The 14,767-nt window shown below is 40.5% G+C and overlaps 1 protein-coding gene across 1 annotated transcript in view; it reads left to right on the top strand.

Annotated features, from left to right (window-relative positions):
* Window positions 1-5,901, top strand: part of ARMH4 (armadillo like helical domain containing 4) — a 143,441-nt gene extending 137,540 nt beyond the window's left edge. The window contains exons 7-8 of the mRNA XM_065940544.1: window positions 4,772-4,906; window positions 5,148-5,901. Of these exons, the coding sequence (XP_065796616.1) occupies window positions 4,772-4,906; window positions 5,148-5,216 (204 nt within the window). The 3' untranslated portion in view covers window positions 5,217-5,901. The remainder of the gene's footprint in view (window positions 1-4,771; window positions 4,907-5,147) is intronic.
* Window positions 5,902-14,767: the final 8,866 nt, after the last annotated feature.

Here is a 14,767-nt window from a genome sequence, read left to right as displayed (position 1 = left end):
TATACACTTACTTGATACATACATGCATATGTGTACACACACACATGTGTGTATATACACACACACACACACATATGCGTATCTTGGGCTTACCTGGTGGCTCAGACAGTAAAGAATCTGCCTACAATGCAGGAGACCTGGGTTCAATCCCTGGGTTGAAAGATCCCCTGGAGAAGGACATGGCAACACATTCCAGTATTCTTGTCTGGGGAATTCCATGAACAGAGGAACCTGGTGGGCTATAGTCAGCGGGGTCGCAAAGAGTCAATCATGACTGAGCAACTAACACACACATACTTATCTTCCTCTCTATCTCCCTCTTTCTCTTCTTCTGTCTGTCTAACTAGCTAACTAGCTATCATCTATAAAAGTCTTGTTAGTCATTACCTTCAGAAACTATTTGAGAGTGAAACTATTGCTGTTTTGATGAAAGTCACAGAATCCTGGAGAATTGAAAACTAAACTACATGTTTAACTAGCTCTTCAGTCAACCAATAATATGTATTCAGTTTTGCTTCATTTAATTGTTCCTGATATCTGTTTCCCTGTTAGTTGGACTTTAGAAGGGTTGGTAGGTGTTCTCAAAAGTTCTGAATTATTCCTTTTGTTGTTATTATTTAGTCTTCCTATATTAAAGTGAAGTCGCTCAGTTGTGTCTGACTCTTTGTTACCCCATGGACTGTAGCCTACCAGGCTCCTCTGTCCATCAGGTCTGAATGACAGACAATCTCCGATGGCGATGGCTTAACCAAGAGAGGCGTTTGTTTTTCTCTCATTTATGATTCTGTAGGGAGCAGTCAGGGTCAGTGAGGAACAGCACTATGAAGGTGCAAGCTCCTTTTATTTGCTGTTCCATCCTTTGTGACCTTTATTCTCATGGTCATCTCATGGTCCTGGATTGCAGTTAGGTCCATATTCTAGTCAGAAGGAAGGAGGAAAAAGGGAGGGTACAACATCCCTCCCCTCTTAAGAAGGAGAAGAAGAAAATGACAACCCACTCCAGTATTCTTGCCTGGAAAATTCCATGGACCCAGGAGCCTGGAGAACTACTGTCCATTGAGGCACAAAGAGTCGGACATAACTAAGCAACTGAGGGCATACACGCACACACACACACACACACACTTCACAGCAGCAATTCTCATGTATAGTCTGGACCAGTGGCATTGTATCACCCGAGAGCTTGTTAGAAATGCAAAATCCCAGGTCCCTAACTAGACCTACTAAATTAGAAACTCTGGGAAAGGGGTCAAGCAATCTGCGTTTTAACAAGTCTTGCAGGTGATTCTGATGCATGCTCAAATTTGAGAAACACTGTTAAACAAACCTCATAAAGACACTTATGAATTCAGCAGACTTTAGGCAGTAAAGTTTTACTTTTTCTTACGTTTTCTTGAAAACTAATGTTTCTGAACAAAAACGTTAGCCTAACAAAGGATGACTTTCTCATAAATACAAAACAAACAAACCAAAAACCAAACAAACAAATAAAAAAAACCCAACTATATGTAGTAAATTTTATCTCATAATCCATTTTTTAATTTTCAAACTGTTTTTTTGGAAACAATTTCAAATGTACAGAGAAGATACAAGAATAAGAATAGTACAGAGAATGCCCCTGTTCTTTTTATCCAGATGCACTTATTCTTCCTGTGCTGCCCCATTGTTTTCTCATTTATTGGCTGTGTCCCCACCTCTGCTCTTTTGTTCTGAGCCATTTGAGGGGAAGTTGCATACATCATGGTCCTTTTACACCAAATCTCAATACTTCAGGGCATATTTCCTATGATTAAGAATATCCTATTAGCAAACCATAGTATGGTTATCAACCTGAGTACATTTAACATTGATATCATACTTTTTATCTGTTCTGGCATCTGGACTTAAGTTTTAGTTAACAGACCCAAAATGACCTTCATAAAATCATTCTTCTCCTCGAGTACAGGGTCTTATCTAGGTCATAGTACACATGTAGTTGTCAGGATGCTTCATTTTAGTTCAGTCACTCAGTCGTATCCAACTTTTTGCGAGCCCATGGACTGCAGCACACCAGGCTTCCCTGTCCAACACCAACTCCCGGAGCTTGCTCAAACTCATGTCCATCAATTGATGGATGAGTCATTGATGCCATCCAACCATCTCATCCTCTGTTGTCAATTTCTCTTCCTGCCTTCAATCTTTCCCAGCATCAGGGTCTTTTCTAACAAGTCAGTTCTTTGCATCAGGTGGTCAAAGCATTGGAGCTTCAGCTTTAGCATCAGTCCTTCCGATGAACATTCAGGGCCGATCTCCTTCAGGATGGATGGTTTGACAGTTTTCTTTAATGTGGACCATTTGTATGGCCATCTGTTATCTTTCCTGATGCTGATATTTTTAAAGAATATGGTACTTTAGAAAACAGAATGTTCAGTTTAAGTTTATTGGTTGTTTCCTCATGATTAGATTCAGTCTTCTCAGTTGGAATATGCATGGATTCCGTTGTGTCCTTCTCAGGGAGGTAGTGTGAAGGAATGGGCACATCCAGTATTTCTGAACAGAGAAAAGGTGCTGGGCACAATTTATAGCTTTATATGCAGATGCATCTTATTTGTTTTCATTTCTGCAGGAAACAAGTCATTGCAATTCTAAAAAAACAGCTTATCTTCAGTTAGTTTTGAATGAGGAATGGTTAAATTACATTTGAGGAGGGTAGGTTTCTTTATTTCCTTCTTGTAAATTACTTAATTCAAGATCACACACACGCACAACACACAGAGGAGGGAATGAAAAGAGGAGAAAGAGATTAATTGAATTTTTGTAAAGTCTACATGATTTAAAGCTCTAGAAATGAGAAACCTTAATGTGTAAATAAGAAATATGCAAAGAGTGACACATTTTGTAATATTCATGTTTTTGGTGTGCGGTTGAGTTACATAATGTTAAGAGACCCACAGGTTGATCAAGTTGAGCTTCCAAAAGGCTCAGACATCATCCTTTGAATGTAGAGCTTTGTATTAGTAAGGTCTAATCTACTGGGCTTAAAATTGATCATATATCAACATATATGTGTATTTCCATGTACTGGGAATGGTGATGTAAAATGAAACTCATAGTTCTGGTGAGAACATCCAGATTTTGCTATTGTCCAGTTTTTTCCCACATGGAAAATTACATACTTCTGTAAACCTTACATAGATCTAGAAGAACTTTAGAAAAAGTTTGGGTTTTGGCAAAGCATATAATTTGTTGGGAAATGACTGGGCTTTGTTTCTTGGGGAAAAACAGTGTGCTGAGGAACAATACTATGTTCTCAAATTAATGAAAAAAATGTCATATTGTGCTCTAACTCAAGACTCTGGAAAACAGAACGAGTGAATGAGCTCGCTGTGTACAAGAGGACGCTGCAGTTTTGTAAGGTCTTGTCTGTTCCTTTGATTTACTTCTAGAGATGTTGGGAAAGCATTGGAGCCCGCTTACTTCAGCATTTTTTAGAAAACTTTTATTTTTTGTTCTTCTGTTTTGGGCTCATTCCGAGAGATCTTGTGCTATATTGAAAGTTTTAGAAATAGTTACATAAGTGAACAAGCTCATAGTTTTTCTCCTATAAAATAATGTCTGTCTAAAGTACTCAGTATAGTATTTTTTTAATTGTTAATTGTTTATGTTTTTTTTCCTGGGTAGGCTTCTAGAAGGGGCCATCATGGAAGATAAACCAGTGTCATGTTTCTCCATGAAGGGCTGTGGTTTTTCATACACCTGTATCTCTCAGGTGTCTTACTGGCCAGGATGCAGAAATGGCCCTTCCTTAGGGTGATGGCCTTGCCCTGAATTTGGGTTGATTCTACACTGCTTACTCAAGTCCAGGGATGTGTGGAGATCATGCTGGTCTCTTAGAACTAAGGTATCCATAATAAAACCTTGGAGATGTTGGAGACCGCCATGGGTTTGAAATCTCCAAGCTCTTTTGGAAGTACCAGCACTCTTGGCAGTGATCTTTGTGTCCGTTGTCACTTTCTGTCTTTGGAGCCTGGGACACTCAGAATTCCCTGCCAGCCCTCAACTTTGGTCTTGTTCACTGGGCAGGTTTTTTCTTCTGTATAAATGAATCCATCTTCCATCTACATTATGTGCAACTATCTCTCATCCTTGTCTTTTCTGCCTGGCCTCCAAAACCTAACATCCTTCTTTCCTCTGCAGGGCCTTCTCTTCCCTGCTGTCTCTAGAAGCTCTCTCTTTTCACTCACGTAGAAGCACATTCCTCTTTCCTTTCCTACCGTTATGCAGCTAAGATTGTAAGAGGGGAAGCACCAACGTCAAGGCCCCCTTTTATCCCCCACGAAACACAATATTCCACTGAGCAATGCCCCCCACCATGCCCACCCCTACCCCCCGCCCCTCCCACCCGAGCTAGACTCAGGCTGCTATTTCCAATTTATAGCATTTTAATTGTCCTGGCAATTTCAGAGGCTACTTCATCCATCTTTAATACAAATTATATTTCTGTCACCAAAACCTGATGTTGACAAATGTGCATAGCCAAGTGACTTGGAGGTGCCGCCAGGTCTGGCTGATTTATTGTAGTACTTATATGTATATGAAATATCCAAAAATAGTCATACCTCTCTCTCTGTTGCCTTCTCCCTAAAAGTAACCTTATTCCAGGTGCTACTTTGTAACAAAGCTGACAAGAGAATTCAAAGTGTCTAAAAACCCAGCTGCCCTCCAGCAGAACTGGGAAACCCAGGGCAGTGGTCTGTTTAGCATCCTAATGCATGTTTCCTTTCCTGTGCAGGCAGGCTATATGTCTGGGATGTTGGTGCCCGTAGGGGTTGGGATAGCAGGAGCCTTGTTCATCTTGGGAGCGCTCTACAGCATTAAGGTTATGAATTGCCGAAGGAGAAACGGCTTCAAAAGGCATAAAAGAAAGGTATGGAATGCACAACAGCAAAACCTAGTCACTTTCCCAACTGTTCTTCGCTTTTCTAATTTGCTTAATAAAGCACATGGGGCTTAATGATGCATGAATGGTACTGACGTGCCCAGTGGTTCTGATGAGCTGCTGCAGCTGCAGCCTCGGCTTCATTTGTTCACGTGTCTTTTAAAGGGGACCTGTTTCTCGGCTTTGCTCTGAAGCAGGAGTTTAATGCTTTTCTGTTTTCTTTCCCCAGCAGAGAGAATTCAACAGCATGCAGGATCGAGTCATGCTCTTAGCCGACAGTTCCGAAGATGAATTTTGAACTGAACTGGAATTTAATTGGGAGAGTCAACGTGATGTTATTATTTTTTATTTGAGGGCCAAAAAAAAAAAAACTAAAGAGAACAACATTCTGCCACATTGGGGCTGTCAGACCATTGATCTCACTGTCTGCTGGGTAGTAGATTTTTCTTGTACTGAGCAGAAAAGGCATGCTGTATATGAACTGTGATGCACAGTATTTGTTTTTATCCTGTAGTGAATTTTCCACAGCCATGGGCTACAACTTGTAAATATGCAGCATACATGTTGTTCAGTAGGAGTTGCTAGGTTAGATAGAGTAAATGTTTTGTATTTTTCCGCAGTGTCTTTCCCTTGGTTTGGAGTACCTGTGCTAAAGTGTAACAGTGCTGCCAAGGTACACTTGACTCTGAAATAGAAATCTTAACAAAGAAGAAACTGTGATGACTGCTCAACCTACTTGAACCCTTGGCTTGTGGCCCACGGCACACACTACATTTGCATCGAAAGTAGCAGCAACTCGGAATGAAATCTTTTTCATCAAGAAGATCTCTCAGCGCATTAGGATATATGTAGATTTGTACGTACCTTACATTATGTACTTGAGTCTCCTGGTTTTATTATTTTCCCCCTTCCTTTTTATTCTCATTCTTGGCAAAGAAAAAAATGCACTAGAAGTAATGCATTAAATTGACTCTCGGTCTTCATGTAAGCTTGCTTTCTTAAATAGTATAATTGAGTCCAACAGATGTATCCATAGATTCTTACATGTTTATCATTAAGAGAGATCCTTTTAGTATATCATTGACTTTGTCAAGAAGAAATGAGGAAGAAATCAAGAGGAAAAGGAGGGTAGGTAAGCTCCCAAAGCGTTTGGCTCTGCTGTTTGGCTCTGTGCTTGTGTGGCCACCATTCTGAATTATTCAGAGCACTGCTTTTCTATATCTGCAGTCTTAGTCCATGTATGATTGGACCACCATTGGTTCTTGTTTGGTTTTATTGGAAAACCCCATTCTCTGGTAGGAGCAGGCTCAGGAGCTAAGAGTCCCAGCTCAAGACAGAGCTTATGAAAAACCAGCCTCTCTCAAGGTGTCTCACTGTAGAGATGTTGGACTGTACTAGATCATGTCTCATTTCCCGTGGAATGCAATTCCTTTTCTCTACCTTTTGAATCCGGGTATTTGGGACTTTTAGGAAGTGCAGGTTTTGGGGGTATTTTTTTGGCTTCATCACATAGTATTTGGAACTTCCTCAACCAGGGATTTAACCTATGCCCCTTGCAGTACAAGTACAAAGTCCTAATCAGTGACCACCAGGGAAGTCCAGGAAGGGGAGTTTTGGGTGAAGACTTGGCTCATTAGCGTGGAAGAATAAAGGTTACTAATAACACTGTCCATGATGCTTTACAGTATGGAGAACTTGTTCAAATTTAATGGGGCCTGCTTTGCTGTTTTCAAGGAAAGCTGCACAGTTATTCCTCAAAGCTATATATGTTTTTCTTCTCCCATTTGACTGAAGACAGAACTGAAGCAGAGAAGTGAAACAATTATCCAAAATTATACCCAGGAAGAATCAGGACTAGAACTCACTTGGACCCCCCACAATGCACCCCTATCTTCACCTCAGTGCCCTTTCCACATACTTTAGAGGAACCAACAACATTGCAGGGTCCTTCAAAACCAAGATTCTAAGGAAATAACTTCTTGACCCAGGAACATGTAACAGACATTTCTGTCTTTGTTAAATGAACGATGTCTTACTAATTTCTGTGATATGCACTCGAATTCTTTTTCTCTCCCACATCAGCTGTTTTCCTTAATAATCACATAAATTTAAGTATCACTTGTAGGTAACTCATACAGAAACCTTTCTTGAATTCATTCTTGAAAAATAACTGACTTACACGAATGATTTCTTTAAATGATTCTTTTTGCCAAGAAACACAAGCAAATGGGCTAACTTGATCAAGAGAATTTAAAAGCTCTGTACCATCAAATAGATGTAAGAATAGACACACATGCTCAGGGTCAGGTTTTAAAAATAGAGCTCAGAACCATGACACTGCAGGAATTTGTAATTTCATGAGTAGAGACATCCTGATACTGCAGAGGGTACATTTGCCCCTTCTGAGGGCAGCCTCTTGCTGTAAGTGTTCCTAAGGTCAGGAGGAGGTGAGCACAATGTATCCTTACTGCCTTTGTGTTCTTGACAAGCTGTTTGTAGAGAAAACACAATAGGCCTGTCTATGCAGTATCACGTGGGTGATACTGATGGCCACTCGTGCCTCGGGCTACTCTTAGTCTGTAGTTCTACTAGATCATGGTAAATAGGTTGAACCTTCAAACTATAGTATAATAAAGTCACCAATGACAGACATGCATTTTCACTTGTCCAGAGGGCTATGGTGACTTATTTGTGCCTTTAGGCCTAAACAGAAATGTCTCTGGAGTTCTTACAGGGGCAGGTGACTGTTTAAAGAGAAAGAGATTACTTAGATCTCAGCAGTTTGCTGTACAAAACCATTTAAACACCTGGGTTGAGTGGAAGGTTCTATGGATTGCTCAACTTGGGTGTTTTCCTTGCTGCCTGTGGCTGTGGAACAGTGGTTTTCAGTGGTTGGTTTGGATTATTCAGAGAAACGGAGAAGATGGTCATGTTCTAAACAAAACCTGGGATTAGGGTTGCTGCCCCAGTGAAGGTGCCTTCCAATGGTTATGCTGCAGTTCAGGTTGAAAGTAGTCAATCAGGCACTGATGGGTTTGTGTTTGCTTATATTAGTATGTTAAAAATAAAACATCAACTCTTTATTCAAAAAACTAAGCTTAAAACATTTAACAACTAAACACAACGCTGTCTAGAGTTGGAGGGTGGTGACAGATGCAGTTTCAATTGCTAACACCTTCCCCTCTGAACTGAACTGACCCGGTCAGAATTACAGATGTCCTGCTGTGGGGCCAGGGACTATGTCTTATTCTGAGGGATAGGCGGGGTTTCCCAAATTCTCTGGCTCCTAAGAATCACCTGGAATACTTATTAAACATATAAATTCCAAGGCTCCTTCTCAGACCCACTGAATCAGAATCTCCAGGGGAGGAGCTTGGGATTCTCCTGTCTGGGCAAGTGTGAGGACAGCTAGAACCTCTAGACAGAGAACAGCTTCCTTATTAAAGGGACAGGGCGAGCGGGGCCCCCGGGGAGAGACTCAGCCCTGGTCAGCTATCCATCAATCACACCTGCCCTATGGCAGCAGGGAACATGGGAGGCAAGAGGAAAAGGGCGGAAGCTTCTAGAGCAGGGTCCCCAACCTCCAGCATCTAATGCCCGATGATCTGAAGAGGAGCTGATATAATAATGATAGAAATAAAGTGCACAATAAGTGTAATGAGCTTGAATCATCCCCAAACTAACCCCAGCCCCCTCCGTGGAAAAATTGTCTTCCACGAAACCCGTCCCTGGTGCCAAAAAGGCTGGGAACCGCTGTTAGAGAGTAGAATGCTGAGATGGAAGGAGAGGGTCCTCCTGTGCCCTGATGTCTTTCTCTAATCAGAAGACAGTACTTTCCTTCTAAAGCTCTGCTTTTTCCTCTTCTGTTAGTTGCTTCTTTCAGTAGCTGCTGGCTTAATTCATATGCAATATTTGGAGTTAATTAGTATCCCAGGGAAACAGATTCCCTGAGCAGTGCTTTAGCCTTGGCTTCAGCTCATAAACTGCCTCAGATGCAGTCTTGCAGAAACATTTTCTTAAAGTATCTATATCTCTTATATGGGTCAAAAATGGGAAATTTTTTAAAGCACAGTTTTAGAACACACTGAAATTAGTTTTAACATGGTCAATCAAAGATGGTTCTTTTTTTTAGACTTGCAAGTGAACATTTATTTAAAATGAAAATTCCCAAATTTTATAAAATTAACATTCCACAAATGTACAGGAAAATTATATTTTTATTGATTAACCTCATGGTATACCTCTCATACTTTTTTTCCCTGACTTTTTTGGCTGCATAGTCTCAAAGCTGGTTCTTTATTTCATCATTATTTTTTTTTTAAAAAAACTGCTAAAACTTAGAAGTCAAAATGTCTTAAGAGGTATGCCTTGTGCTTTTCTCTCTGTGAAGGTATCTTCTTCACATGGAGTCCAAACAAAGCCCCTTAGTGGGATTCACATCCATGACTTGGGGGAGATGCATCAGATCATCCACAGGTGTTGTAATTTCTATGGATATAAATAATCAGCATTTCTACCAGATGCCAAAGAGTAGCTTTTGGGAACAAGATACATTACTTGGCACAAGGTTGTCACTGCATGACCTTTTGGCAAGATAGTCTTTGTTTTGAATACAAGGAAATCTGAAAAGGCAGGATTACAAATGAAGCAAAAAAAAAGCTCTGCTTTTAAGGGCATTTGAAGGTACCGTTACAAGGGAAAACTATGGGTAGAAAATCGAAAAAAAATAATACAAAGCAGATGTCAAAAGGGCACAAGACATTAGTGTGTGCTAGAGAAGGCTTACGTTCTGATGCTTGGAAAAATGATAAAGATAAGTGAGGAGAAGAATGCAAATGAAGTGACCATTAGGGGAAGAGGCCATAAATCTACACCAATCTCTAGGTCTCCATCCTCTCCATCCAAGAAAATTACCATGCGCTAGGTGGAGCAGACCTGGGTGGGATCTCATTGAAATCCGAGATCAGCAAGATGAAAGGAGCTTGGTTACTGTAAATAAACTTAAACTCAGTTAAGTTTCTTAATTATGCAAAGTTGAAATAATTGAATATAAGTTTTTAGGAAGGAAATAATTTGAAAACAAAATAATAGTACTGACTTACTGCTGCGGCTGCTGCTAAGTCACTTCAGTCGTGTCTGACTCTGTGCGACCCCATAGACGGCAGCCCACCAGGCTCCCCCGTCCCTGGGATTCTCCAGGCAAGAACACTGGAGTGGGTTGCCATTTCCTTCTCCAATGCATGAAAGTGAAAAATGAAAGTGAAGTCACTCGGTTGTGTCTGACTCTTAGCGACCCCATGGACTGCAGCCCACCAGGCTCCTCTGTCCATGGGATTTTCAGGCAAGAGTACTGGAGTGGGGTGCCATTGCCTTCTCCTACTGACTTACTACAAGCACCTTATTTGTACATTAGTACCTCTCATTAGGCATACACTTCCTTTTGGGAGGAAGCCATTAGACTGATAAGCTGGGGATAGACTGAAGAGAGACGTCTAGTTATTTGCTTTGATAATTATCAACTTTGGCAGTCAGCATAGCTGTAAACATAATTCTGTGGCTTAAGTTCTACATGCAGAAAGAATCATCAACATTCATTTTGTAAGCCACTGTTAGTTGTATAAATGCATTGGCCTTATCTTATTTGGGACATCTAACTCCTTATTAATTAGCCCAAATTTCTATTATGTGTATATAGGAAAATGAGGAAGGAAGAAAGAAGAAAGGGAGCAAAGAAGAAATTTCCCCCAGTCAATAGCAGCAAAAAAGCCAGAGATCAATCACATATTGTTCTACTTTGTTTAAAAACATACACAAAATATTGGGGTTAAAACCTCTCAAGTAGTTCACTTAGTAAAGCAAAGATCTTAACTTTCCCTCCTCAAAAAGCAGCAGCATCAATAAACACATGATCACTGTTAATCATTTGTATTATAGTGTATAAATTATCACCCTCAGATTACAGTTTCCAGATTCAAGGTTCAAGACTGATGATGCTCAGAAGTGAACCTTTTGTGGGATAAGGATGGAGGAAGTGAAAAGGAGTAGAAACAGAAGAATTAACTGCAGGGGGAGAAATCCTCTTATTTTCCTTCTCAAGGTTCACAGGTGAGGGAACAGAGAGTGAGCAGAATGGAAGGCCAATGTAGCGCTCACTTGAGTGATTTTATTGCAGTTGAGGCAGGCGGAGAGATCTGTTGCTTTGGTCCTAAAAATATGAACCTGGTAAGAGGTCAGACGCTTTACTCCTTGGAAGCGAAGTTATGACCAACCTAGACTGCATATTAAAAAGCAGAGACATTACTTTGCCAACAAAGGTCCATCTAGTCAAAGCTATGGTTTTTCCAGTAGTCATGTATGGATGTGAGAGTTGGACCATAAAGAAAGCTGAGCACCGAAGAATTGATGCTTTTGAACTGTGGTGTTGGAGAAGACTCTTGAGAGTCCCTTGGACTGCAAGGAGATCCAACCAGTCCATCCTAAAGGAGAGCAGTCCTGGGTGTTCATTGGAAAGACTGATGTTGAAACTGAAACTCCAATAATTTGGGCACCTGATGTAAAGAGCTGACTCATTTGAAAAGACCCTGATGCTGGGCAAGATTGAAGACAGGAGGAGATGGGGACAACAGAGGATGAGGTGGTTGGATGGCATCACCGACTCAATGGACATGGGTTTGGGTGGACTCTGGGAGTTGGTGATGGACAGGGAGGCCTGGTGTGCTGTGGTTCATGGGGTCACAAAGAGTTGGACACGACTGAGCAACTGAACTGAACTGAACTGAAGAGGTCAGAAAACGGGTTTTATTAAGCAGTATCCTGTGCATCTCAGTATTGTCTTCTAATTCACAGTAAACTGAAGGAACCAATTGCATTAGAGACGTTTCTCCAATTTTATGTGTCACAGCATGGCTATAGAGTTTGTGTACTTTCAGACTTTTCATGACCAGACAGACCAAAATATACATTCAGGAAAGTGTAAGCACAGTCTTCTGAAACAGAGTGGTGTTTGGATACCAGATGATTCCAGACTTTTCTTTTCCAAAAAGTGATTTTGATACACAACTTATAATGATCAGTTTCCTTCTTTCCTTCCTTTGTGTTAAGAGATGAAAGAGAAGAAATCTGAAATGGTTCTGTAATTGAACTGAACAAATTCTGAACGTCTGTGTCAAGGGGAGTGAGGATGGTTAGAGAGTCTTATCTTTGGTAAACCAAGAGCAGTGTGATGTTATTGCTTCTTATGGAATCAGTATTTATTAAATATATGTTTTGTGTCTGGCAGCATGTTAAGAGCTGGGGGGACAAGAATAGTGCATGAAAAGCCCAGAAAGAGTTACTGACTGGTGAGGGAGAAAGCAAATGGGCCAGTTCATCACAGGGACACAACGGAATCCAGAAAAGCAGCATCTAGCCCTGCGAAGATTGGAGATATTTCTCTAGGACTGGAAGCATCAAACGTAAGGCTAGAGGGTTGAGTAGGAGTTAGTCAGGAAAGGGGAGAATAGGGTGAAATCTTCGGCCAGAGGAACCATGTGCAAAAGTCAGCGGTGAGAGAGGGAGTGATTAAGTATGTCTGGAGCACTGGGGATGCTAGGGAAGTGAGGGTGGGAGTAGGGGATGTGAGCACATACACTGTAAAATATGAGGTTGATCCTGAAGGGTCTGCTAGATGATGCCAAGGAAATAGGACTTTTTTTTTTTGAAGGCATTTAGAAAGTCATGAAAGGGTATTTTGCTGAGAAGTGATATGATCAGGACTGAGTTTCTAGGAAGGCTGGACTGGTAAGATCAGGGTCACGGGCTGGTGTACCAGTGCAGGTGAGAGGTGACCGTGGCCTGGACCAAGGCTGCAGGAGTGAATGTGGAAGAGCAGGATGGGTTCCACAAGTGTTCAGGGTGGGGAAGCAGTGGGACTTTAGGCAGTGGTTAGAATTTGGGGGATGAGGGAAAAGACAAAGGCTGAAGCTGAGCAGGGTCCTGGTATTTCTGAGACCCTGCAGATATCAGGGAATCCAGTATGCTACATTCCAGAGAGATGGACTGTGTGTTATCTCAGCAGATAACAGTTTGAGAAAAAGAACCCACAAACTGCAGGAAGAGTGTAGGCAGCTTTGACTTTCTAAAAAAATATGTGTACATATATGGTCATTCTTTGTACCTTTTAATAGTAGGCTCCAAAGAAAGAACTTTGAATTTAATGAGACAAAGCATTTGAGAAAATTCTCAGAATACCTTTAGGTGATTATGTTCCTTTGAGTGTGCCCCATGTATGGTTTATCTGGGATCTGACTGACTCCCTTGCTTTGTAAAGACTAATATGAGAGTTTCTTATTCTTTGACATGAGAACCAAAACTCAGGATTTTGTTTTTCTCTTTTTTTTTTCAGGAAATGAAATCAATTATTATGCTTTAGAACCGATTTTATACATTTATGGAACTGCTATCTAATCTTTTTTCCTGTTTTATTGAGCTATAGTTGACACATAGCTCTGTATAAGTTTGAATTGTACAACACAATGTCCTAATGTACATATACTGCAAAATGATCCACAAGTTTAGTTAACATCTGTCTCTTCATATAGTTATAAAAAGTTTTTTCCCTTGTAATGAGAACTTTCAGCATCTACTCTTAGCAACTTTCACACAACAGCGTTAACTGTAGTTAAATTGTACAATACTATATATAGTTAAACTGTAAAATACATCACAGTACTTGTTTATCTCATAACCGAAAATTTGTATCTTTTGACCACCTATATCCAATTCTCCCACCCCCTAATCCCCCTGGGAAAGATTGAGGGCAGTAGAAGGGGACGACAGAAGACGAGATGGTTGGATGGCATCACCGACTCAATGGACATGAGTTTGAGCAAACTCCGGGAGATAGTGAAGGACAGGGAAGCCTGGTGTGCTGCAGTCCATGGGGTCACAAAGAGTCAGACATGACCCAGCAACTGAACAACAACTGCACCCCCAGGATCTTGTTTTTCTTGAAAACAAATCCAGGAAGCTTCTCTCAAGGCTGGACCATGTGAGGATGCTATTGGGATTTTGATATGCACCCTGGAGAATCTCATGAGCAATGTAGGTTCCATGTCCCATGCTGAGTGTTTCTGTGGCCTTTTGACAGTTGCCACAGAAAATCATCAAGTAGTTTACCTTCTTTAGCATATGAAAAATAAGTTTTTCATGGTTGCCATATCAACACAAGGCTGGATTCTGGAGGGCTCAAGGCAACAATGTAGAATTGAGGAAATGCAGAGAAGCATAAGAAGAAAATAATTACCACCTCAGTCTCACCCCAAGATAACCATTTGTTAATGTTTTAGTCTATATTTTTCTAATCTTTTTTCTGTGTACTTATGTTATATAGATATACTGTTATTTTTACAAATATTTTACAAAATCAGGATTATAATTTACATGCTATCTTATTGCCTCACTGTAGCTACATATCTCATGGTTATTTTATTTTATTTTTTTTCATGGTTTTTTTAAAAGGGCTAAAGAGAAAGAAAATAGCTTGTGAAAATCCTGAAGCTGTATTTGAAGGAATAAGCTGTTTTTTTCTTTTTTTTTTTTTAATTAAGATTTAGTTGGTATTTGATTTTCTAAGACTGCCCACTTACGTCCAGTCACTTACATATGATAGAAATGAAAACATAGTTGGAAGAAGACAAATTTTCATAAACAAATGCCAGTGGGCAAAAGTCAAATCCTAAGGGATTAGAGAAGGCTTTTCTCTCTTTGCCCTTGCTACTGAGGCAGGATTGTAAGCTTTGTAATTAGACAGTAAGACCAAATAACCATGAGTGTAGATAACATGTGAAAGTGAAAATTGCTCAGTCGTGT

The sequence above is a fragment of the Muntiacus reevesi genome, chromosome 7 (assembly GCF_963930625.1).
Source record: "Muntiacus reevesi chromosome 7, mMunRee1.1, whole genome shotgun sequence".
Lineage (NCBI taxonomy): Eukaryota > Metazoa > Chordata > Mammalia > Artiodactyla > Cervidae > Muntiacus > Muntiacus reevesi.
This window is presented reverse-complemented; position numbering and strand designations above follow the sequence as displayed.